Genomic DNA, 26,306 nt, shown 5'->3' with positions numbered 1-26,306 from the left:
GAAATGGCAAAGAATTGTTTTACCTGGCTTAAAAAGATGTTGAGAATAAAAATTACTGGGATTTTGGTGGAAATGGCCCAAGGATACTGAAAATCAAAACCATCTTCAAAATCATTTGAAGGTTGTTTTTCAGTACTAACAAGACACACAGCATCTCAGCCTGAGAGCTGTTGTCATTTAAATTGCGAAATTCAAGCAATCTGTCAATCTAGTATTGTTGAGAAAGCATGACACATCACTCTGTGGTTTTGTTCAAAGTTTTCACACAATCCACTTCTTTAATATTCCTGTCCACTATTGCACAAAAAAACCTTCACGGGAAACAGAAACGGTGTCAGTGTCACCAGCAAATACAGTGTAACCAGTCCAGATGCCAGTGAGAGCTTCTTCCTTCACTCCAGAAGATATCAGAGCCATGGCCTCTGCTCCAGTGGCAGACTGTCCAACAGGCACTTGAGCTGCTCCTCCCCCAGCTTGATCTTGTCCTCCAGTTTACGCTGCTCGATGATGAGGGCAGATTTCATCTTCACAAAATGGTGATAGTCATCCAGGTGCTCTGTGTCCAAGTGGGCCTCCATGATAGCGGAAACCAGACACTCCCGGCGATCTAGGTTCTCCTTCAGTTCTTTGGCGTCCTCATGCTGTTGTATTAGCAGTTTGCGCTTCTCAGTTAGTGTGCGCTGATAAGAAGAAATAGATGTTTAGAATCTGAACAAGACAGTTTTGAAAGAGGAAAACGTGACACTAATTACCTTCTCCTCCGGGGGTGTATCATCTTCCAGGCTGTTGAGGGCATTCTCCACCCGGGCAAGACGACCCGACAGCGACAGCAGCAGGCTCACGACCTTGTCCAGGTCACCAACAAACATCCGGAACTTGTCGAGCTGGTTGGGCAAGCAGACACGCTGCACAGTGGTCTCCACCTCAAAGCCCAAAGCATCATTGTCCTCTATGTCCTCCTGTAGGCTTTGGCGTGCTTCTCGAAGCACCTCTAGCTTCTTCGCCAGGCTGGAAATCAGCTCGTGCTGGAGATATTTGAGAGAGAAGTCAGAAAGATAAGTTCATTAAAAGTCATGAATCATCATAATGGGATACCTTTTTACTGGCCAGGTCCACATCCAGCTCATCTTCAGACTCCTGCTCCTCAAATTGTTCCTTCATGTCCTTCATCTTGATGAGGAGCTCAGCCTTTGGAGCTGACGTGTTGTAGTAGGAGGAGCTGGGAACCAGGGAACCTGTTGCAGTGAGGTCGTCCTCCTCCCTCCTAACAAATGCGGACACATGGATGTATTGAAGACAAATGAAGGTCAGTCTCGACCAGCAGGGGGCAGTCCGGGTGAAGGTTAGAACTGACGACTTCTGATTGCACTAAGGTCAGAGTAACTTTAGCTTTTCATATCTGTAAAAATGAGAGAGATTATCATCAAGACCGACCTGCTTATGATAGGTAGCCTGGAGCCGTTGGAAGTCTTTCTGCGCTGCTGGGCCCCCTCAAGGATCCGCTCCTCCGAGGGAAATATTCCTTCCATCAAATCCATGGTGGTCTTCCTTCCACTGTGATCTAAGATGTCCACCAGAGATTTATTTTTGCCCATAATGTCCCTCACTAGTTGCTCTCTCTTGGCCTCTCCCCCCATTAGGCCTAACTCAAGGCTGTTGCCTTTGACTGATCCAGGTCCCCTGTCCACCGTGGGCTGGTGACTGCAGACAAATCGTGAGGAGGGTGAGGCCTCGCCATGCGGAGAGATGACATCAGAGATGTTGCTGCTAGGAGACCACCACATATCTGACGGGGGGACTATTTTCTCTTGGTCTGAGCACTCAGTGATACTTTCATTTCCATCCATCGCAGCTTCAGGGAGCTTGAAGTCATTTTCAGACCTGAAAAAGGTCCACTGTGGTTCAGTGACTTGAACTACAGGTCATATTACTAGGACAGCAAACCTTTATAACAAGTAGACAAAGGGATGCAGCAGACCCGAAGCACTTCAGATAAGCTGCTTACCTTAGAGTTGAGTCCTCCTCCGCAGACACAGCCGGCCGTTTGTCTGTCAGCCTCAAGGGGGAAAGTTGTGGCGAAGGAGAGCGAGCTTGATTAACCGCAGAGGTGATAGATGCAGACTGCTCCTTTATTTTCTCTGGTTCTTCATCATTCCTGTCAGATCCAGGCATCCTGCAGAAGTGAGGACATTCAGCAGGGGTGGGCCTCTTGATAGAGGCGTACTGCTGGGTCTCCAAGCCAAATGAGGGCTGGAGCATCGCTGGGTCTTCAAGGGACTCTGAGAGGAAATCCTGAGATGAGGAAGTTGTTTCAGGGCCTAAATGGGGATGGGATGGTGACACGGCATTGGCTTGTGGGGGTTGGACTGCGTGCTGGGAGTCAAGGACAGGGCTCAGGCTATGAGGGCCAGATGAGACCGCAACATCGGCAGGGCGGACAGCATCTTGGCCAGTCAGGTGGTCAGTGGTGCCTGGAACTGGGGTCTCTTTTCTATCAGTCAAATAGACAATATTCATTTCAATTTAAAGATGACCCAGGTGTAGACATTAGAACACTTGGCATTTAAAATATTGGTTCAAGAAATTGCTTTTTAATGTCATGAATTAAATACTGTATTTCTGTGCCACTAAATCCAAATGGATGGGGAAAATGCAGGCGCATAATAGGTAGCGTGGCATGATCGCACAGCCAGACAGACCCTTTAACTCGCAGCAAAAGTGCAGACTTCAAACTCCTTAAATGGTGAAAACTGATCAAGTAAAACCAGATTCATGCTCAGTAATGCTGACCGTGATTTTGTCATTGTGTCGGTCATGTTAATCAAGACACAAACACCCGTTTGGTTGCAGAGGGTGAGGGGGAAAGCTGAGCCAACAGCGCAAAGACCAACACAGGCCTGATTTTTTTCCTCTGGATGATCAAGGATGTTATATTCAGCTTTCTTGAGGTGGACAAAAAATGTTTTTGGACTGGGACACATTGTTGTAGACATAGTAGGTAGTAAATTGGAATCGCCCGAGGCCTTGCCTGGTTTTGAAGGTAAATAAATTAACTGGTAATTGAAGGTAAACTATTTCACTAACAATTATCTTTGTTGTTTGCTACATTTGTACATGCGTTTTTGAATTTTACATTATATAATTTTACGTTATATTGCAAGAATGGTTCCTAACACAAAAAAACCCTAAAATTTCCCTACTCAGATTTCAGGTTTTAGGATGATTTTATGTTAATGCACTATGTCAAAATGAAAAAATAAAAGTAATTTTAAGTAATTGTACACACCGAGGCAAGATAAACAGTTTTTAAGGTAAGTTACTATGTAAAGATAAAGACAAAAAGGCGTAATTGTGTAAAAACGCTTAAAAACTACCAAAGACTCCAAAGGAGTAAACATGACACACATTAGGACATGACACAGCAAACAACTGGAAATGGCCCAAATGTTAAAGCACTTAAAAAGGTGATTTACGTGCCGGAATAATGGTATAATTTGTCAGCTATACCACAAAGTTGAGATGTAGGCTATTTTTCTTTTAAATTCAATAATTGCTTGGCATATCTTGCACCATATTGATTGATTTTAGCGTGTTTAATAATAAAAATGTGTGGAATATGTGAATACCTTCAAATGCTGAAACCTTTCTACTGTACATGCCCTCAATGGAAAATGTTTGGACGCCCCTGCACTAAATGCTGCAATTTCAGCAAATGCCTTACTATTTGGTCTTACTGGACATACTTACTACCCGACATAAGTGGTTGTCAACAAAACCGAGACCAAAAATGCTTGTTCCGTTTAGCAGAGACACAAGGTGGTGATAAAGGTGAGGTGATAAAGGATTTTTGAGCCTACGGCAGTTTGGTTATCTGTTGTTTCACGCTGCTTAGATGAATAACAATAACAATAGCACAACACATGTTGACATAAACCTACCGATTTTTTTATAGAAATGACCCCTTTGGACCTCAATTTTTATGTCAACAAAAGCGGTCTATGATGTACGTGTATGGTGATGTCGGCTTAAGCGGGCACTTTTTAAGAATAGGAAGAACGTGGTGGACCGGGACTTGGATGACATCATAAACAAGACCGACTGTATGTTATAACATACAGTAGTCTTACCTGTCATTGCTCTGCTTGGCTTGAGGATTTCTCATCAGGGATGGACTGTTCTACAAAAAAAAGGAATGCCTCTGTGTTACTAAGCAAAATAAAAACATCTAAAACAGAAATTTAGAGTGTCTATTCAGAAGAACCTCCATACATCACTTTGGCTCACCTGTGTATGGAAGTCGGCAGAGGGAGAAGATCTAGATCTCTCATGGAAGCACACAGCCTTTTCCTCAGCTTCGCTATCTAAGATGTTCTCTGCTGAGTAATACCTGCCTTGGATCTTGGCCTCAGATGTCCTCTTCTGTTTGCTCCATGAGGCTTGGTACTCAGCAAATGTTCCAAGCCTCTGTTGGTCCTGTTGGACCTCCTCCCATGGGGGGTTGAGGGAGCTAGCTTCTCTAGAGAGATGAGTCACCTCAGCTACTTCTGAAGGGGTTCTGTCCTTTGTTTCTATTGTGTTACCTCCACTTGGGTTCAAATCTGTACTGGATTTAGACACTGGCTTAACCGGCTTAGAAAATGAAGGCTTGGCCTCAAACAATTCCATTTGGTCAAATGATGCAACCTGATGCTCTCTGTCCATCCCGAGCCTGTCTATCTTGTCTGGTTCTGAGAAGGAATGTGTTCGCTTGGCCAAAGGGAAGCGCTTACGCCCTCTAACACGTCCATTGGTGGTTTTAAGGACTGGTGCGTCTGCTCCAAAGGGCTCTAGATCACGTCTCTGGAAGGAGGTTGCCTTGAGGACCCTGGCCTGCGCCTCTTTCAGATTGTCTTTGTATGTGTTTGAGGAGGAGACACTACATGATGTAGAGGTCTCTGCAGATTTCCACTCTGCCAGGTCCGCATCATCGACATTGCAACTCAGTGTTGCAGCACTACGGCTTTTTTGCAGCTCAACTCGCTTCTGCTTCACTTCATTCCGTAGTGTGGTGGCATAGCGATCACTGCGCCGACTGACTTTCTCACAGCTGGGGGCCATGGAATCGTAGACACTCTGTGGTGACACAGTGCTCTTGGGCGTAACTGTTGGATGAATTCTACTCTCCTGTGCCAGGGAGTGTAGAAACGGGGTCCTCAAGGAGGATATTCTGTGGTCTTCTTGAGGCACCCAGGGGTCATGGAGTCTTGAAAGGCTGAAATGCTTATTATTTAGATGAAATGGGAAAATTGTGTGTCTTTCACTTCTCTTTGCGGCATCCTGAGGGCCATGGCAGTGAGAGTGTTCAGAAATTTGATGGTCAAGGAGAACGTTTCTCAGAGGGCCAATGTGTTCCTTATTTTCCTTGTATGGCATATGATGGTTTGTACTTTTGTTGACCAGGCCTGAGTATCTGTTGAGTTCTCTATTTTCTCTTTTTGTGTTTGTGGTGGCCATGTAAGTCTTCATCGGCAGATCCTGAAGACTGCGATAGTAACTTCCAACACTCTGAATATTGGTGGGAGGAACTACGCGTGTCTGGGTGTAGAAAGGACTATCGTCACTGTATTGCCTCTGGTGGACAGGTATGTTGGTGTAATGAGACAGTCTGACATCAGTGCTGGACAAGGAGAAATGTTTCTTTGAGCGTGGTTGGTTGTGGTCACCTGCTCTGCTGGGATGGAGTAACTCCTTGTCAGACAGTGGGGTGAAGCTACGTCTAGATTCTGAATTTTTTTCCGGGAGGGATTTGTTACTCTCAGTTAGCTTTTGACCTAACCTGTCGTAAGTCTTTCGATGTCTCTCAGACCCCTCAGAGTATGGGAACACCTTTTTGGCAGCAAAACTGTCACTGTGCATTGGGAGAGGTGGAGGTGGAGACTGGGATTTCTTCTCTGGTACCTGCCACAGTGGGCCAGCGCTGGGCCTCAGATCACTTGACATCCGAGATGAGTTCTGCTCGTCTAACCATGACCCCTCGAGGTGAAGAGCCTGCAAGTATTTGGGGCGCTCCGCTGCAACAGACCCTTCACCGGCAAATCCCTTGAAAAAAATGTTTTCAATGCTTGTTCCCTTCCTGCCCAGCAAGCTTGGATCTAGAAACGGAGGGCTTGAGCCACCGGAGAAGCAGCTGAATGCGTCTCTTCTGCTTTGTGTATTACTGAGAGGCTCAGTGATGCTGGTGTATTTAGTCTGGGAAGAACAATCTGCTGGGAAGGGATGAGCAGGACGCTCAAGTTTCTCCATGCTGTTCATTGAGCTGAGCTGACCAGTTAGCAGATGCTGGTTATTCTGGTCCACTTGAAAGGATGACTCCTTGGACCTGGTGTGTAGGGTCAGATGACCGTTTATAGTTACAATGCCATAACCTACCACTATTTTGTCATAATTACTCTGAGATGTCTAGTTTTCAAAGAAAATACTGAATCAGTTGCATACAAAAATGACTGGCCCACCTTGCTTCTTTTGGCTGCCACACTGGCACCGGCGTGCCAGGAGACTCCGACTCCTCCTCTTTCAGCTTGGAAGAATGCCAGGAATGAGGCCGTGAGCTCGAATCATTGTTTCTGCCAAATAGAAACGCAAGAAACCATTGAGCTTTTTTCCCTTTACCTTAATCATTGCAGCACATAAGAGAATGCAAGACTGAAAGGTGTAACAATAGAGTGTCCTATTCTCAACTTTGGTTTACTTCTAATATGGATCTAAATCGGTGAACATGTTTACATGAACACAATGTTCCTGTATTAACCAGAATATTGTCAATATTTGGAAAACTTTTGAGGCATGAAAATATTTCAGAATCCCAATTCCAAACTAATTTCCGGTTATTAAAAACACGATTCGGAATCCTGGCATACAGTGGTGTGAAAAAGTGCCCGCCCCCTTCCTCATTTCTTATTTTTTTGCATGTTTGTTACCCTTAAATGTTTCAGTTCCTACAAATTTACATACCTGTATTAGTCAATGAGTACACAAAGTGGCCGGTGAACCAAAATTACCCCAAGAGCGCAGTGACCACTTGTCCCAGAGGTCACAGAAGACAACATCCAAAGAACTGCAGGCCTCACTTGCCTCAGTTAAGGTCCGTGTTCATGACTCCACCATAAGAAAGACACTGGGCAAAAACGGCCTGCATGGCAGAGTTCCAAGATGAAAACCACTGCTGACCAAAGAGAACATTAAGGCTCGTCACAATTTTGCCAGAAAACACCTTAATGAGCCCCAAGACCTTTGGGAAAATACTCTGTGGCTTGACGAGACAAAAGTTGAACTTTTTGGAAGGTGTGTGTCCCATTACATTTGGAGTAAAAGTAACGCCACATTTCAGATGGCAGTGTGTGTGGTGGTGGCAGTGTGATGGTCTGTGGCTGTTTTGCTGCTTCAGGACCTGGAAGACTTCCTGTGATAAATGGAACCATGAATTCTGCTGTCTGCCAAAAAATCCTGAAGGAGAATGTCCGGCCATCTGTTGGTGACCTCAAGCTGAAACCAACTTGGGTTCTGCAGCAGGACAATGATCCAAAACACACCAGCAAGTCCACCTCTGAATGGCTGAACAAAAACAAAATGAAGACTGTGGAGTAGCCGAGTCAAAGTCCTGCCCTGAATTTTATTGAGATGCTTTGGTATGACCTTAAACAGGCGGTTCATAAAGGAAAACTCTCCAATGTGGTTGAATTACAACAATTCTGCAAAGGGTGGGTCAAAATTCCTCCACAGCGCTGTAAGAGACTCATTGCAAGTTATCGCAAACGCTTGATTGCAGTTGTTGGGGTGGCCCAACCAGTTATTAGGTCTGGGGGTCAATCACTTTTTCACACAGGGACATGTAGGCTTGGATTTTTTTCTCCCTTAACAGTGAAAAGTTTCAACAGCATTTTGTGTTCAGTTGTGTTGTCATTCACCAATATTTAAATTTGTTTGATGATCTGAAACACTTAAGTGTGGCAAACATGCAAACTCAGGAAGGGGGCAAACACTTTTTCACACCACTGATTACCTGCTTCAACCCGAATAGTAGGTTATACAAACCATGTAAATGGGAAAATGCAGCTGACCGGAATACAGTGTTAAATTATGTTCACTGCTCAAATTGCAAAGGATTGTGGGATTTGTTTGGGTCCGGCATGCTGTCAAACGGAGACGGTAAAGGTTGACACGTCTGGGGTGAGGAGGAACTGAACGTAATGCTAGACCAAAATATTATGTTATCGATGGGCGTAGGCACCTGAGCAGTAATATTTTGGATCTGAAAAACTTAAAGAAATTGTTTTTTGTCTGAAAGAGAACCTTACTCATGTGTCTTTTGCATGCCTCTGCCAATGTAGTCAGTGTAATGTCGGTAACAATATTACAAGTGATGGAGTCTCTTTCACTTTGAGTAACATCATCCACTTTTGTATCACATACCCTTTGAAGCGGTTCTTCCTGGATAGCATGTTGCAAAAGAAAGACGTTTATCATTCTTGTGTGACACAGGGAATTGTTCAGGATTCACAATCAGAACAATGGAGCTAAAATAAAAACGCTAAGTAATCAGAGGACATCTAGCTACAGGCTAGCAACATAATTGTACCTCATAGAGCTTCGCAAAATCTTGGTGAGAAAGCACCTCGCCACATGAATTTCGCTTTCTGATGGCATTGCGTGTGGTGAGACAACATCAACCATTTTAGCCCTGATCATGCCGAGCAAGGGAAGAGAAAAGGAAAAAGGAGAGATGATTTATTATGACTTGTTATTGTGAAACAGATGGCGACATGGGGAAACTGCATCAACACACAACTGTCATGATCTGTGTTTGTTGCTCTGCTGCCGCCCGTCTGTCGTTTGTTGTAGGACACTGCCATGCCGGCTAGGGCGGAGCCAACCGTGCACACCTGCAAGCAATCTGCCTCATTGTGTATTTTAGCCTGGCACCTGGACTCATTCGGTGCCAGATTGTCCTTCCATACACGCTTGTTGTCCACGCTGCCTTCTTTGTGTAGCCTCACTAGCGCTGTATACTTCCTGGTCTTTATAGTGTGTACTGTGAGTATTCCTACCCTGTTTGGCTATTCCAACAGTGGTTAGTCTGTCTCCAGCTACCATTAATTTCCTGCCTGGGTTTTTCAGTTGTAATTTAGTATTTTTCCCTTTTGCTTTCCCCCTTTTTAACAGCAGTGTTTTTCGTTATTGTTTTTATGGCTCAGCCCAGTGTTTATGTTTGGACTCGGTTTTTGGTTACCCTTTCTGGACATTTGTGTTTACTCCCTTTGTGGACGCTTTCTGTATGAAAAGACTCATTTTTGCATTCACGTGTCGTTCTCTGCTTTAGGATCCAGACCCGGCTATTGCCGAATCGCTACAACAACAACCCTTTCGACCTTCCTTCGCGTGGAAACGCAGATGTGCGCCAGTCACAAGGACCATGAAGCCTCTAAGGTGAAGCTTACACAGAGCTGTTTTACACTCCCACACTCATGGGGGGGGCAGGCATGTCACAGCCATGTGGACCACATGAGGCTTACAGCTGCGTTACTTGGAAACAAATTCAGACTGACCCTATGAAGCAAACAGTGGAATACAGTAATCCCTCACCGCTTCACGCTTCAAATTTCGCAGCTTGTCTCCATCAGATTTTCAAAAATATAAATCACAAAATAAATCAGGCTGTCTTGTGGTTGAATATGATCTATTATTCGTCCAAAAATATGCACATCTAAGCAAATTGTATGTATTTTTTGCCTAAATTAAGTATTTTCAAGCATAAAAATATAATAATAGACTACATTTTATAGCGCGTTTCACGGCACCAAAAGCGCTTCACAATGAAGTGGACCCATTGTTCAGTCACACACTGGTGGTAATCTACTGGGGTAGTCTCAGTGTGGGCAGCACTGGAGGCAAGGTGGGTGAAGTGTCTTGCCCAGGGACACAACGATAGTGACTGGGTGGAGGGAGCGAGGATCGACCTACCAACCTTCCGGTTTCTGGACGACCTGCTCTGCCACTGCCGCCCGCATTCAGAAGGCCCATTCAAAGACGGTGTAATATGTAGAATTCTACACTGGTCATTAGGTGTCAGTAATGTTCGGTGAGACACACAAGCACCCTTGATCGCTCAGAACAACAGGCTTTAATTGCAGGTTTAAATCTCTCAACAGACAATTCCTAACACGGGCTACTGTTGCGGCCGTAACCCACGCCAAGCTAAAACTAAACTATGAACCACCGCCGTCACTTCCTGTCTGACGTCCCATTCAACTCCCCTAGCAGCGGACCACACACGTGTAAGTCTATTATCATATTGATATCTTAAATTATGTTTTTCTGTTGTCTACTACTGTATGTTGGGTAATACAAATGTAAAGGTTACTATAGGGGTGCAATTTCATGTCTAGAGGGCTCTAATAATGTTAATCGGATTTACAAGGTAGTAAACAGGTTTTCTATGCTCTAACTACAAAAATATTTCATTTATAAATAAGGAATCCTACTTTGCGGAAATTCACTTATAATGTACTATACACTACCAGTCAAAAGTTTTAGAACACCAATTTCTCTGGAGGAAAAACCTGCATTTTTTAATTTTAAGATGGTCTGTCTCTTTTCTATTGTTAATTCCCTTTTTACTTGCCATTTTTGAAGCAAAAAATTACTTTCTCCAGTAGGGTGTTGTTGAACTGATGTTCACGAGGGTATAGTACCACAGTGTGTTCCGAACTCTGTTTTTATGCAGACGGCGAAGGTAGTTCATTGGACCAACTAGGATTACTATACAGTGGAGCCCGTTTAAGTCGAGGCCCCTCGGACTAGCTGACTTACAGCGACTGTCAACATCGCCACTCCAAAACCGAAACAAGCCCACTGCTTGCACATTTACTTTGCGAGGAAACGTAAAGAGTGGTCGATAATACAGGGTCTTTGAACAGTTGGCCGGCATCGTTTTCCTCCATTTGCGCATATTTATATTTTGTTTTGTATATTTTATACTAGGGATGAGCGAGTACACCACTATCTGTATCTGTTCACCCATCTAAATTATCTGTATCCGAACACAACTGGATATGGGTGGGGCTTAAATCGGTACATTTCAATTCTGAAATTGACATGGATTGATCAGAAGTTGCTATATTGTTTATTAGTCAGCTATATGTGTACTGTGGATGTGTGTAAGTGATCTGTAAGACTATTATTAATACATTGTTTTTTTAAATGATCTGTGTTAAGTTGGTAATTCATTCAAACATCCAGTGATGGCAAACGGGGAAATAATCTTGTCAGCCTTGTTCACTGTAGTTTCTTCAACAGTACCATGTTCAGTACTATGAGCAAAATTTTCCAACTGACTTTATATCAACAGCCAAATTAGAAGCAAGCACACGGGGGGGGGAGGGCAGGGAGGGACTGACGCAACACGAGCCGTTTACAGCTCTGTCTTGTCAAATGCATTGCGTACGTAACGAAACAAGTTTACTATTTTAATAGTTTACCAAGTCACTATTTATTTACGAGCTGAGCTGAGGGAAAACCTAAAACAACCCGTCCGGAGTTGAGGCAGTGACCAATGCGATACAAGCCATTTTCAACTCTGTCTTGTCAAATGCACCCGTGTGTGACTGGCCAATCACAGAGCGTGAAGCGTAAATACTAGTGATGGGTAGATGAGGCCTCGTGAAGCATTGGCACATTACCCAAACTGTATCGACACTGTCTGTACTGTCGCTCAATACTGACACCTGCTGGATGTTAAAGGGTGCGCATTGCTGCCGTGACACATCACACACACACTAATAGCAGATAACGTTCACACTAACAATAACATTCAGAAAACAATTTGTCCCAGTTCACCCTTAGGCGAGAGACTCAACTGACATATTGATTTAATGACCTACTGTATACAATAATATTGAAATTATTGCATTATTTGATATCTTTATCGAAGTTTAAAATAGATTTTATATCTTTAAAATATACAGTCAATAAATAGTGAACGTGACCGTGTGTCATAATGTGGAAAGTAACGTAAAAGTAAATCAACACTGTAAATTGAATTAAAGTAGTAAATTCATTTAATGAACTACTGCTGAGGAAGTGGTAAAATGTTTATATACTGTATCTGTGTATTGATAAGGTGGCTTTCTTTAGCAGGACAATTCAGTAAAACAATTAGGACATTTAACCGGCAGAAAATAAAACAAATATTTTCAACTAACATGCAGATGAATTCTGTCAGCTCAAGAGGAGATGAACTGTTTCAGAGGAACGGGATGAAATAGGAAAATAAAACCAAATGGCTTATTTGCCGATATAACATCCAAATGGTCTCACATGGCGAAAATCTTTCTTTTATTTCAGTCTCCACGTCACACTGGATTCAGTGGAAGAATTGTGCTTTCAAAGATTTGTTCTTATTGCCGAGACGTTGCACCCTCGCTTCCCTATGAACACACTTTGGTGCCTCACCATAGTCGTTTTTTTTAAAAAGAGCACAGCCTTACCTGTTTTAAATGATATTCAATAATGATCCAATGATGTGTCATATGTAAGAAGCGGGTGACACACGTTGCACTTCTCTTTCTGGTGACATCTTTCTGTCTTTTCAAAATACTGTATTTACACACTAGGAACCTTTTTTCGTAGCCATTATGAGCCAATAAGTCCGTGGATTCTGACGCTTTTCCTAGTGCTCAAAGCTAGCGTTCACCTCAGCTCCTTTGGTTTTGCCACTCAAGCGGGTGATTTTATTAATGCGTGGTCAGTATCTCTTCTGTTAGACGCATGTCATTTTCAATTATTTAACACAAATTAGGCTTTTGAATCAAAATAGGCTATTTATAGCAAAAACATATATTCTTCGTAAAAATGCATGCTCAGCAGGAGCTGTGGGAACCCCCCATGTAGTCGCATGACATTATCATATGATTCGACCGCAAGATTGACAGTCGAATCAGACTCCTCCAAATCGAATCGTCGACTATTACCTAGATAGAGCCCCCTTAATTTGGTCCCGTTTATGTCAATAACCCGTTCGTATCGACAAACTCAAGTCCAGGTCCACTGTATTCTTATTACTTACGTCTATGATACGATCTTTCAGAAAGTATCATTTGCTGCAACTTTGACAGTCCAACATCAGTGTGGTGCTCAGTGTAAGAGTTGTGTTGCTTCCCAACAAGCTGGGCCACAATGGGAATGCAAACATATTTTTCTCCACTGTCAGGGGTCCAGTTGGCCTGTCACAGATATCCCACGGGGGAAAAGACACCCAAGAAACATACACGCCGCTGGTTTAGCTCTGAGGTGTATCAACACTTCATCAACTTGTGACATCTGACACACTGAATGGGCCAGGCTGATTTACCAAGTAGTGAAGAGGAAAAAAAACAACTCACCCAACGCATGGACAGTTAATGTGCACTGAAGACTCAGCTCAGACACGCGCTCATGTCACTTCCTCGCAGCAGACGCCTGAAAAGAAGTTGCACCTTCACTCCAGTGTGACACAAGAGTCCGTGCCGTGTACAAACAACACACCTTGTGCTGCTGGCAGATCTCTGCAGGGATTATAAAAGGGGATTTGAGAGGAGGGGAGGAGTTATTGTCCTGCATGGCGTCCTTGCTGTAATCTAGGCTTTTGGAAAGTCGCTCTGCTCAAGACTGTCATGTCAAGAAGAGCTGTGTTCAATAACTTTTCTTGAACAAGTGTGTGTAAAAGTCAACAGTGATGCATTCCAGCGCAAATGTATTTTGTAAGCCATTTTTTTCCATCTGACTCTGTCCTTGTGGGCAGGCAGCCTGGAATGTTTGCCTTGTGGAGAAAGCTGACAATGTCAGACTGAGCTCCACCAGCAGTGGGAGAAACACAAAGCATGCCCCTGCATCACCCCGTCACTGAGGGCTCACCTGTCCAAAATGAGACATTTAAACTTCCGTCACCTGAGCTGTGCTGCCGAGTCAAAGGCCTGCTGACAACAGTCCCTGAACGTGGGGCCTACAAACACGGCAACACAAAGCAAAGTGCCAGAGTCATCACAGATGGGCTTATCTGAGCGCCACTGGGAAATAAAGCATGAGCAGAGGACAATAAACACCAAAAACCTGATCATTTGGAGCTCTGAGCAGTTATCCACACCAATATAGCCTAAATTATGCAATCTAACTGTTATTGTGTCAACTCACACACTACTTTTTGATGTAACCCTTTCTCTCCTCGCAACACAGAATTATATTGGAGCAGAGAGACGAAGGCACGGGAAAGAGGAAGTACCTGCGAGTAGAATCCTAACATGTCCAGAAAGGGTAAAAGCAGCCAGTCTGTGCACTTGGAGCAGCCAAAGCCCTTGAGCACAATGAGCTCCGCAGATATGGCCTCTCACCTAGGCAACATGGGCCATACCATCCTCCAACAGCAGGGGAGGATGCTTACCCACACACACACATGCACACACTCACTCACACATACCTGGAAATTCTAAAACCTCTCACACAACCTGAGTGGGGTCTGTCATATTGTGATTTTTGGCACAATGTCCACCTCCTCACATCTGCTATATCATCACCATGTGCTCTGTGTCTACAGTGCGTAGACCCCCCCAGACCCACCTACCGTATCGTCGCCAAGCTGAAGCCTGACCGGTGGCTTTGCAACTCCTAATTGGATTTAAACTTCACCACTCTGTGGCAGTCTGCCACTAAGCATGGACTACAACAAAGCCAAAGAGAGGAAACAAAAATAAAAAGTCACATGACTTCCTTTAGGGTCTTCATTTTATTTCATGTTTGTGTACTTTATTTTGTTGTACACATGGCGACATTAATCTTGATAATCTGCACTTTAAAAAAAATCTCTCAAACGTCAACCTTGACTCATACACTTACAAATATACCAACACACACACACACACACACAACAGGACCTACTTGTTGCATCATGATCTACCAGCCATGGGCTTGAAAGCACAAAGCATAGCTCTGAAATCGACTCAGTGCCCTGAGAAAATACAATGACATTGGATGAATGAGTTATTACAGATTATTTTATAGGTGAGTCATAGTTCACCCAACCCCCCATTTGCTGCAAATGAAACCAAAATAGTCCCATTCGTTTGTGCTGAATTTGTGCTGTTTTTTTGTACTTAAAATGACCGTTTGTGCTATTATACATTTTGAGTTAGTAAAGATTTAAGTGTCGGGCTATTACATAAACCCCCCAACATGCACAGAATGAAACCAAACTAGTCTTGCTTTTTTCCCTCTTTAGTTGTGCTATTCTGTACAATAAAAAATATTGATTGTGCAGTTAGGTTTTTAAGTTATTACTTATTACGAAGGTCAATTTAAGTTCACCCAGCCCCCCAATTGCTCCAAATTAAACCAAAATAGTCCCGTTTGCTTTTGCTGCATTTGTGCAATTAAAATGAACGTTTGTTCTGATTTTGTTTTTGAGGTATTACAGATGATTTTATAGGTCAGAGTTCACCCAACTCCCCATTTGCTCCAAATTAAACCAAAATAGTCCCATTTGTTTGTGCTGTGTTTGTGCTGTCGGCTTTTTAAGTTATTCAACATTTAAGTGTCCAGGGATTACATAATCAACTGATGTCATCCCCGCCCCCTCCCCTCCCCGACATGCTCAGAATGAAACAAAAAGAATCAAATTCTTTTTGTCTTTTTTGCGCTGTTTTGTGTAAATAAAATGTATTTTTTTAAACTTATGGTTTAAACCAGGGGTCACCAACGTTTTTCCTTGTGAGAGCTACTTTTACAAAATGAAAATGGCCTAGAGCTACTCATTTTTGTAACATTTATTTTCAGAGCTTATTTTAAACCCAAACAAAGCGAATATGCTTGTTTTACCAGAACATGAACAACATGCTGGTGTCCACAACTCACATTTTGTATTTCAGAATGCATTTCTTTCTACTGTTCTTTCGTTATTAACTGAAAACGTGAATGAAAAGCAGGCTTGCGGGCACCTCATGTGGTCGTGGGTGGCTCCCTGGTGCCCGCGGGCACCACGTTGGTGACCCCTGGTTTAAACAATATTACAAGATTTCTCCGGCGATGACATAATCAAATCCTAACGCTCCAAATTGAGCAAAAGTGGTGTTGCAACTGTCACGGTGGTCTTACCCGATCATACTTTTTTGCTGCCTCACGTCCTCCTTGTTCAGGTTTCATGTCAACCAAAACATGTTTAAAATGCCAATAAAAAAAGCAATGCAAAGCATTTGTTTTGTTACCTCCAAAGCGTTTATCTGTTTGTCTGTTTGTTTGTGTTCAAACTAACTTGAAAAGTTCTGAAATATTCAGGAATTGTCAGAAATGGGATATGGAAGAACTGATTACATTTTGGGGTTGGTACGAATTGTTAACATAACATTGCGAGGTAGGACCATTTTCGCCATTTGTGCGTATAACTCCACAAAAACTGGTCAGAGCACTTGGAAAAAAACTACATGACAAGTTTCCAACAGGTTCTACAAAATATCTGAGGCTGATCCAGATGATGGAATAATTCCGGTTACTATGATCCAGAATATGAAAAAGTAGGGGACTTTTGGAATTTCATCACAGGAAGACAACAAATGAAGCTATATAACATGCATCAAACGGCATTATGTATAGTCACGACACTGTGGAATCTGGAGTGTGCCAACAGATTTGTTGTATCTTTAAAAACTATGGAGCTAGATCCAGAAGAAAACCGCCATTATAGAAAATGCAATTTTTGTGAATAACTACTGAACTAATATTGATATCATTATGAATCCATTGCTATTGGTATGGTTTCATGGACAAGGAATCTAAATATGTAGATAAAATAAATGCAGGACTAATATTTATGGTGTAAATCACAATATGGGGGGGAACTATGGCACTTGGCGGAGGTCTGCTTTTCTAGTTCCTCATTTATTTACAAAGACTACGCTTCAGTGTTCACAGTACAAGGCAAACTGACTAGTTATGAGCAATATTATATGATAATCGTGACTGTACGAAAACTGAAGCAAAATTTTGGTAAACATTTTTGACAAAAACTGGGGTGTATAAAAACAGAGATTTGACTCTATAGGGCTAAACAGGATATGACTAGATGTGTCAGGTAAACACACGTGAAGGAGGTGTGAAGGAGCACAACCAGAAGTGGTGCTGGTACGGGTCTGGCCACTCAGATTTTCCTGTATTTGAACTTTCAGTGCACAGAAAAGTCTTTTTTTTCCATCAAAATTACTTTTCCCCGCCTCTTTTTCTCCGCACGCGCGGGGTGTAGGTACGTTATAATACATAGTTGACAATGTGTTCAGAGCATGTGCTTTTACTGCCATCTAGTGTCTACTTGCATCAAGCACAAGCAATCTGTGAGGACAGCGGTGCCTCAATAGTTCCTTACTTTCCCTTATTTTCTAATCTTGACAGGTAAAGTACACAGCTACTCATATTAACTGCGTGTTGCAGGCGAGTTCAAAAACTTCTTCCAGGCCTGCAGTGACGTCATCATCTCCCCGCCACCAATAAAATAGGGGAATTGCAAAAAGCCGCGACTAGTGGACTCTTGGCGCCCCCCGGAATTGGTAAACAACAATTGCAAATGTTTGTCACCCTCTGGTCCTCCATTAAAACCCACGGGTTGTTCAGGGGTTTTGCCGTTTAATATGCAAACATACATGGTCAATTAAAATTTGTGCTGTTCATTTATTTCATTCATTACGTTTAATGAATGATTATTGGAATGAAATCATGGCCCATGGCAAGCCACACCTCCGCTATGACGACAGATGGACAGACAGTGTAGAGTCCCCTAAGTCAGGGATCCCCAACCCCCGGTATCAGGCCGTGGGTCATTTGGTACCGGGCTGCACAGAAAGAAAAAATAATTTACATTATGTTTTATTTTGAAAAGTGGCCGGATTCTCTCTGTCACATCCGTCTCACTTGACGCTTATCCATTGTGCGTGTGCTAACTTTCCCTCGCCACAGATAGACTACTACTGGATGTTTAGCATTTTTCTTTGACCTCATATTTGGTCTCAAATGCTGATACTATGTGGGAATGCATAAAGGTAAGTTTTGATGACTTACTGAGTGCTAATGTGCAGTTGTCTCAAGTGAATTCATGCTAGCACACTGCCTTTTACCACACACGTCAAACAGCGATGTAATAATCTCCAGAGATAAGATAAATTAGATAGCTATAATGTACGAACCCCAATCGCCCCCTTCCTCCACTGCCCTAAGTCACACATAGTCTGACATTTATAATGTTATTTCTGACCGGAAGACATCAACAGCAGTGTAATTCCTACACCCTATGCATTATGTATCTCCAACTCACAAACTCTCGGAACGACACTTCCTCATTGAGGTGCATTCAATAACTCACTGAACATCACAACAAAGTTTTTATTAAGCGTGTAAGTGTGGTCTAACTAAACAAAAAGCAACAACAACGAAAAAGTGGTATTTGCTGCATTTACGCATACTCGGAAATCCCAGAAACACATCTACACTCGTTAATTCAAGTTAAATTACGTGGTGTCTTTGAACGCAACTCCCATTGCTCACAGTAACGTGTGATTGAAATGTTCTGCTACTGATAAAGCGACTATTGTTAGGCAAATAGATTTTCAAACGTGTGGTATCTTTTAGCTTGATTTACATTTTCAGTTCATTTAGAGCTGTTAGTACATGCATTTCACGTCCTGTCATTGATCTCTCTGTTCATAAAATACAGTGAAAATGGGCATATTTCACACATAGTTGCAAATGGTGATGAATCATGACTAATTAATTTGAAAACTGTGAGTAATTTGATTCCATTTTTTCATAATTTGACAGCCCTGATTAAAACCCCTAAGAACCCACTTCTGCTTAAAAATGAAGGAAGTGCAACACATGCATGGATGAATAGATAGATAAATGTTCCCTATATGTCACTTATGGACTTAATGAGTTAAAATCAAGCACACATCAGTACATACATATTTAAAATGCAGAAATTATTTGTTAACTAAACAGTGGTGATTCTTCCCAGGAGAGTGGCCAGCCAACCAAAGAGCGCAGCGGCGACTTATCCATGAGGTCACAAAAGACCCCACAACAACATCCAAAGAACTGAAGGCCTCACTTGCCTCAGTTAAGGTCAGTGTTCATGACTCCACCATAAAAAAGACACTGGGCAAAAAGGCCTGCAGGGCAGAGTTCCAAGACCAAAACCACTGCTGAACAAAAACAACATTAAGGCTCATTTCAATTTTGCCAGAAAACATCTTGATGATCACCAAGGCCTTTGGGAAAATATTCTGTGGTCTGACGAGACAAAAGTTGAGCTTTTTGGAAGGTGTGTGTCCCATTACATCTGGCGTAAAAGTATTGCTATTGCTCACTGATAAAGCCAACAAAAAGTGTCACTTCATTATCTTGAAGTACTTTGCCTAAGAAAATAGTACGACGTCTCTCACGACGTGCATGCAGATGTCGGCGTGCATGCAAATACCAGAAAGAAGGAACAGCTGTACTACAGGAGTCCATCAAATATTTTAATGAGGGTATAACTGGGGTACAATCCCCTTCTGGGAGGTGTAATTTTAATGGCCATTTAGGTGAAATCATTAATTATACTCATTATCTGTGACAAATAAGTACTAGGTCGACTCAAGAGCTGCATCAGTGCGCTCATGGGAAATGCTGTACCTCGTGATGACCTCGAGGTGGCAGTGTTGACATGTTTTGTGGCGACTTTTCCTTTGTGACAACTTTTTCCTTTTTGTTCAAATAAAAAAGTGTTTTATTGCAGTTGATTGATGCCTCAGAGTGCTTATTGCTCCAGCAATTATTGTAATATAAAAAGACCAACAGGTACTCACACAAGGACTGATTTGACGAATACATCTGCTAACGTTAGCTGAAGTGAGATTTTATATTACGTTTTATTTGTGACGCTCAGCTCAAAAAGTGAGCATATCATGAGGGAAAGCTAGAGGATCAGCGTGATCTTGAAAAAGACGTTCCCATTGTAGTGCTGCTTGGATTATTCTTGCTCCCAGGTCCATTGGGTTGGTAAACGGTGACGCCATCTCCGAATTACGGTAGTTAAACTGTGAAACAGTGGCGCATTCATAGCTGAAAGTCTGGAGGTTATGAGTTTAACCTAAGTTACCATGGTGATATAGCAGGCAAGCCAGGCTTTACAATCAACACACCTCGCTAACCCACTAAACTCACTTCGCAGTATACCTCCGTATTCTGCAGCTTTCAAACATCAAGTTGTTTCCTCTTGTTTGAAACATTTGGAAATAAAAATACTGTACATGTAAAATCACTTAAATATTATAAATTACTAAATAAAATCATGAACTAAACCTTTAATAAATATTTATCAACCTAAAGTGCCCTGTTTTGGGATTATAATAAAGACTCGTTCTTAAATGGCAATACAAATTAATTTAGAAACTTTATAAAACTTTATAAAATGTATTAGCTTTATTATGTATGTTGTAATAATGTTTTTTTTAATATATAAATTCAGTCTCTCTCGGTTACAATAAACAAACCATAAAAGTTCTGTACTGTTTATATTTTTGTAAAGGGGGAAACTGTGTTTTTGGAATTAATTAATAACAAAAACTGAGAACCATTGTTTAAAATTTTTTTTTTATCTCAAGTACTCCCTGGAGTGCCTTCAAGTACCCCCATTTGAGAACGAGTGCTCTAAAAAGACATGGACTATTGCTGTTCTTGTGGGTAAAAATGGACCCTTAATACGTAGAACCTGAAGAGAACGTAGTTGCCAAACAAAAAGGCAAATACCCCTGTTTAATTTACAGCAACTGCATGTTAAACAAGAAAACATTGCTACGTCTTTAAATCTCCCTTGGGATTAAAAAGTGGACCCTCCTAGCAGCCAATCACAGAGTCCTGAGCGCAGAGACACACTCACATCAGATAGTGCCGCCACACAAAGCACTTTGTCTCTCCAAGATGCTCCTCTTGCTGGGTCTAGCCACCGTCCTCTCTGTGGGCTTCTCAAGGGAGCTGAACCGGACCTCCAAGCTGCTGGCGGACGGTACAGAGCTGTGCTCAGCCTGTGAATTCAGGGAGCATAGCAAGCAGATGAGACTCTACAGCATCAAGTCCCAGATCCTCAGCATCCTGCGGCTTGAACAGGCCCCCAACATTAGCAGGGACATGATCCAGCAGCTGCTCCCCAAAGCACCGCCTCTGACGCAGCTCCTGGACCAGTATGATCCGCGGGTGGAAGACGAGGACCACGCCACCACAGAAACCATCATCACCATGGCAACCAAGTGTAACTAACCATTGTTATTATGCCGAGCGATGTATATGTCTGAGCACAAGCTAGAAAGTAGATCACCTTGGGGGTATCAAAGTATGTAACAACCTAGAAATCAAACATTTATCTGTCTATAAGATTTGCATGTCACTTTCCTTTCAATCGGAGCGCAAACTAAACTTATGATTCACTTTTCCTTCCATCAGAGCACCAAATAAACTACAAGCCATCTTTTCCTTCAATCGGAGCACCACCTAAACTACAAGGCGCCTTATTTTTCACTTTTCCTTCAATTGGAGCACCACCTAAACTACAAGGCGCCTTATTTTTCACTTTTTCTTCAATTGGAGCACCCACTAAAGGCATGTTATGTGTCACTTTTCTGTCAACCGGAGCACCGACTAAACAACAAGGCATCTTATGATTCTCTACACTACAAATCATCTTATGATTCATTTTTCCTTCGTTCGGAGCACCAAATAAACTTCAAGGCAACTTGTGATACACTTTTCCGTCAATCGGAGAACCAACTTAACTACAAGGCATGCACAGTATGTTTCACTTTTCCTTCAATCGGAGCACCAAATAAACAAGGCATCTTCTGATTAACTAGACGACAAATCATGTTATTATTAATTTTTCATTCATTCGGAGCACCAAATAAACTTCAAGGCAACTTGTGATACACTTTTCCGTCAATCGGAGCACCAACTAAAGGCATCTTATGTTTCACTTTTCTGTCAATCGGCGCACCAACTAAAACAACAAGGGATCTTATGATTCACTAAACTACAAATCATCTTATATTCATTTTTCCTTCATTCGGAGCACCAAATAAACTTCAAAGCAACTTGTGATACACTTTTCCGTCAATTGGAGCACCAACTAAAGGCATCATATGTTTCGCTTTTCTGTCAATCGCCACACCAACTAAAACAACAAGGGATCTTATGATTCACGAAACTACAAATCATCATATGATCTACTTTTCATTCATTCCGAGCACCAAATAAACAACTTGTGGCAACTTGTGATACGCTTTTCCATCAATCGGAGCACCAACTTAACTACAAGGCATGTATGTTTCGCTTTTCCTTCAATGGGAGCACCAACTAAAGGCATTTTATGTTTCACTTGCCTGGCAATCGGGGCACTAACTAAACAACAAGCATCTTATGATTCACTTTTCCGCTGATTGGAGCATCAAATAAAGTACAAGACACATTATGTTTCACTTTTTTGTCAGTCGGAGCACCAGCTAAACTACTAGGCATTGTATGTGATTATTCAATGAACCAGAAATAGCCAAACCAAGTTTTGTTGATATGCAATTGAACATTTTCTATATGAATGATGTTTTTCAGCAGACTCCATCCCAACAGACAGGTTGTCCTATTGCCTGTTCAGCCTCAGTCCAAAGATCCACCCTGAGAACATCCTGAGCGCTCAGCTGTGGGTTCACCTGCGGCCAGTCGACATGGTTACCACAGTCTTCCTGCAGATCTCACGCCTCAAACCCGATAAGGAGGGAAACAACACCCGGGTCAGAGTGCGTTCTTTAAAGGTTGACACTGATGCCGGCGCTGGATCCTGGCAGAGCATCGACATTAAGTCTCTGCTTCAGGCATGGCTGCGTCAACCAGAGAGCAACTACGGCATTGACATCAATGCTTTTGACCCCCAAGGAGAAGATCTGGCGGTCACATCTGCAGAGCCTGGAGAGGAAGGGCTGGTGAGTGCACCTTAATCATTCATTCTTCAAGGGTCTCGCTCAGGGGTGTCTCAGGGGTGAAAAATCAAGGGTGCGGGGGAGAACTTTGAAATGTCAGTTTTTTAAAAAAAGAAAAAGAAAAGGCAAAAACCAATCCAACATGCTGAGGCTGGTTAAAGAAACAGCCCCATTACTAATAGTGTTTAAGTGACGTGGGCCAGCACTCCTGATTCATGGCAACACATAAAAGCTGAATTCTGATTGGACAAAAAAATCTAACATGCATATTTAACAGCCAAGAAACACACTACGAAATGAAGATAATCGACTGTTGGGAATAAATTAACACAATTTCAAGGGACAAATACTAGAATTGAAGTTGTAAATGCAGGTCAGTGCTTCTGATAGTGGTTAGGCCATCAGCGAAAAGCGAAAGCTTTATATATATTAACCTGGATTCTACCACACCAACTAACAAAATGCACCCATTATTATTATTTTTTAAATTGAAGAAAAATTTGCGCATGGACGAAAGCTTTATTGTCACTGGAGTCAAGACATACATGGCCGTGTAAATAACTGCAGGATCTCCGTTAGATAAGAGTATAAAATATGAAAACAGAAGACTGTGACGCATTCGCCTTGGATTCTCCTAGTTAGCTTGGTGTTTATGTCGACACGAGTCAGCTAATCCAAGGGGCATTGACATGAGCGAGTTCCACTGTATATTAAAAAAAACAAAAAACAGCCTCTATGTCAGCTTTGTGTATGCCCCATTTTTGGTGTTATTTTTTAATGAATTGTACATTTAGAATGTGCTGTGGGCCAATAAAAAAGTACCTGTGGGCCACAAATGGCCTCCGGACCACACTTTGGACACCCCTGGTCTAGCTAATTGGACTTTTTGGACAAATGACAATCCGTATCTGAAACGTTTGTGCAAAAGTGAGTCATTTCTTTCCAGCAACCGTTCATTGAAGTCAAGATACAGGACAGCCCAAAGAGATCCCGGCGCGACTCAGGCCTAAACTGCAACGAAGAGTCTGCGGAAACACGTTGCTGCCGTTACCCGCTCACTGTGGACTTTGAGGAGTTCGGCTGGGACTGGATCATCGCGCCAAAGCGCTATCGAGCCAACTACTGCTCAGGGGAGTGCGAGTTCTTGCACCTGCAGCAGTACCCGCACGCACACCTGGTGAATAAGGCCAACCCGCGAGGCACAGCGGGACCCTGCTGCACGCCCACAAAGATGTCGCCCATCAACATGCTCTACTTCAACCGCAAGGAGCAGATCATCTACGGAAAGATCCCTTCTATGGTGGTGGACCACTGTGGCTGCTCCTGATGCACACAACACGCAACAGTAGAGCGCATGGGAGCAGCACTCGATGCAACGATTAGATGCAGTTGTGGATTTGTAGAGTTTTAAAAAGCTATCTATGAGCAACAACACAGTATCTGTTTTAGTGCATTTAGTTTTGCACAGGACTGTGAGCCACACTCGGCTGTGATGGACCCCTGCTGCTTCCTGTCCCTTCTGTCTCATTTGAGCTTTGGCCAAAAGAAAGCCTGCATGATGTCTAACATGTGCTTTTATTTGAAAAACATTGAACTGAATGCCCTTTCCTTCCCCACGCATGTTTGCAAACCCCTCACTGGGAATCACATGCCATTAATTTATCAGGACATTTACAGAGGGCGTGTACAATTTATAGGATAAGATAAGATAAGATAATGTTTACTGTCATGTTCATATTAAGGAAAACAAGAAAAAAATGAAATTATTTTTTTTCTGCTGTCGACAATGAATGCCAAACACAACATAAGAAATAATACAAAAGGTAAAAATGCAAACGAGAAGAATAAATAATGCAGAAATATAAACGTACTCAAAGATCTAAAACGCTTTCAGGGCACACTATTTTTTTGATTTATTGTTCACTAAATCTAATCTAAGTCTAAATCTGTGTTTGTGAGCACTTCCCAAATAATGCCAAAATAATCCATCCACCTCAGTGGTGTGGCATATCAAGACACTGATTAGCCAGCATTATTGTTGCGCAGGTGTGCTCTTGGCTGGCCACAGTAAAAGGCCACTCCAAAATATGCAGTATTGCAGTATCTGTTGTGCTTTAGTAGACACAGAGAGTTCAGCTCATGAAAGATGGGAGCAAAAAGAAAAGTGTGGTGTTAATATTTTTGTTGAGTGTATGTCCATCTGGGGGCAAAGTATATGTGCGGTGGTAACAAAATTATGTAAACTGAGCAATGTGCAAACAGTAATATGTAAATAGTGAAATATGCAAACTCATCCAATTTTTTTTTCATTGAAAAGTGAAAGTCTGCTTTCAAAGGTGCACAGTGTGAGGCATGAAGGAATATGTGAGTTATATATTTGCATGCTAATGATACACACACACTTGCTAGCACACACATTACACTTGACAAAATGAATATATTGATTTTTCTCATAGATCATATTTCTGCATGCTAAATATTATAGTATAAGCTACAGTTGTAATTGAGGTAAATCGGGTTTAAAGTATCGCACACAATCACACAATACAGTCTACTATCACACTGGGATTTAAGAGGTATTGACAAGTGGAAAATCTCTGATTGGATCAGCACAAGATACTTCTAAGGAGACCCCCCTTTTTTGATCTGAGGGGCGTAGGGTCAGTATCGGATATGTGGCCTCGGACAAAAGAGTGGGGCAGACATTTTTGAGAGGAGCGATGATGTGACAGGATGTCTCCTTTCTTGAGATACCTTTCCCATTACAAATAGGTGAAATGGTGGTGAAAAGTATGCAGAGTTTTCCCCTTGAAGAAAGTGGTGGGGGGGATGTCATAAGGAGTTTTGTCTTGATTTGATGCTGCGTGCAGATGTCCCGGGTGTTGTGCTTCATGGGGTTTTCTGACCCAAACTGTTGGGACACAGTGTCCACAAGATGCCCGTTACTGTACTGACCTTGAGTTCACATTTCGTACCAAAGAAGTCACTGCACTCAACTAACTTTATACTCAGCAAGTCACCAAGCAGATGGGAAAGGGAAACTTATAACCTTCTTTTGTTAAATGACGTGCCAACAGTATTAATTGTGTTTATCCCTGCAACACATTAAAATAAACTGTAAAATAACTTGAGGTGTTCAGTTTTATTTCACGAATAAGTTTGTTAATTAAATTTCCTAATGTAATACTTAAGTGACATACATTTAGGTGCCCTGTTTGACTAACGTGAAAAGTTACTGTCGAAGAGTTTAGGTTTCAGTTT

The 26,306-nt window shown here is 42.3% G+C and overlaps 2 protein-coding genes across 16 annotated transcripts; one reads left to right on the top strand and one right to left on the bottom strand.

Moving 5' to 3' along the window:
• Positions 1–256: 256 nt before the first annotated feature.
• LOC129184711 (protein Shroom2-like) lies at positions 257–14,383 on the bottom strand. Of its 12 annotated transcripts, none has more exons than XM_054780909.1 (14): positions 14,291–14,333; positions 13,960–14,014; positions 13,558–13,577; positions 13,416–13,491; positions 8,615–13,256; positions 8,449–8,466; positions 6,492–6,602; positions 4,285–6,358; positions 4,128–4,177; positions 2,006–2,491; positions 1,435–1,881; positions 1,096–1,264; positions 753–1,025; positions 257–680 (listed from the first exon to the last, which is right to left on the bottom strand). In XM_054780909.1, exons 5-14 carry the CDS (start codon positions 8,722–8,724, stop codon positions 408–410), a joined length of 4,011 nt encoding a protein of 1,336 aa, XP_054636884.1. In that variant the 5' UTR covers positions 8,725–13,256; positions 13,416–13,491; positions 13,558–13,577; positions 13,960–14,014; positions 14,291–14,333; the 3' UTR covers positions 257–407. The 12 variants fall into 12 exon arrangements, with proteins under 12 accessions (XP_054636884.1, XP_054636928.1, XP_054636918.1 ...); XM_054780953.1 differs by having other exon boundaries at positions 8,615–8,716; positions 14,291–14,332; XM_054780943.1 differs by lacking the exon at positions 13,960–14,014 and having other exon boundaries at positions 8,615–8,716; positions 13,100–13,256; positions 13,416–13,577; positions 14,291–14,383.
• On the top strand, positions 12,464–26,155 carry LOC129184752 (growth/differentiation factor 8-like). Of its 4 annotated transcripts, XM_054781035.1 has the most exons (5): positions 17,979–18,086; positions 19,058–19,164; positions 21,054–21,331; positions 22,681–23,048; positions 23,992–26,155. In XM_054781035.1, the coding sequence occupies exons 3-5, from the start codon at positions 21,136–21,138 to the stop codon at positions 24,370–24,372; spliced, it is 945 nt and encodes a 314-aa protein (XP_054637010.1). In that variant the 5' UTR covers positions 17,979–18,086; positions 19,058–19,164; positions 21,054–21,135; the 3' UTR covers positions 24,373–26,155. The 4 variants fall into 4 exon arrangements, with proteins under 4 accessions (XP_054637017.1, XP_054637010.1, XP_054637001.1 ...); XM_054781042.1 differs by lacking the exons at positions 17,979–18,086; positions 19,058–19,164 and adding an exon at positions 12,464–12,523 and having other exon boundaries at positions 21,058–21,331; positions 22,684–23,048; XM_054781026.1 differs by lacking the exons at positions 17,979–18,086; positions 19,058–19,164 and having other exon boundaries at positions 20,982–21,331; positions 22,684–23,048.
• The last annotated feature ends 151 nt before the right edge of the window (positions 26,156–26,306 follow it).

Source organism: Dunckerocampus dactyliophorus, chromosome 1, assembly GCF_027744805.1.
Source record: "Dunckerocampus dactyliophorus isolate RoL2022-P2 chromosome 1, RoL_Ddac_1.1, whole genome shotgun sequence".
NCBI lineage: Eukaryota > Metazoa > Chordata > Actinopteri > Syngnathiformes > Syngnathidae > Dunckerocampus > Dunckerocampus dactyliophorus.
The sequence above is the reverse complement of the archived record's forward strand: the minus strand, read 5'-3'. Positions and strand labels throughout refer to the sequence as shown.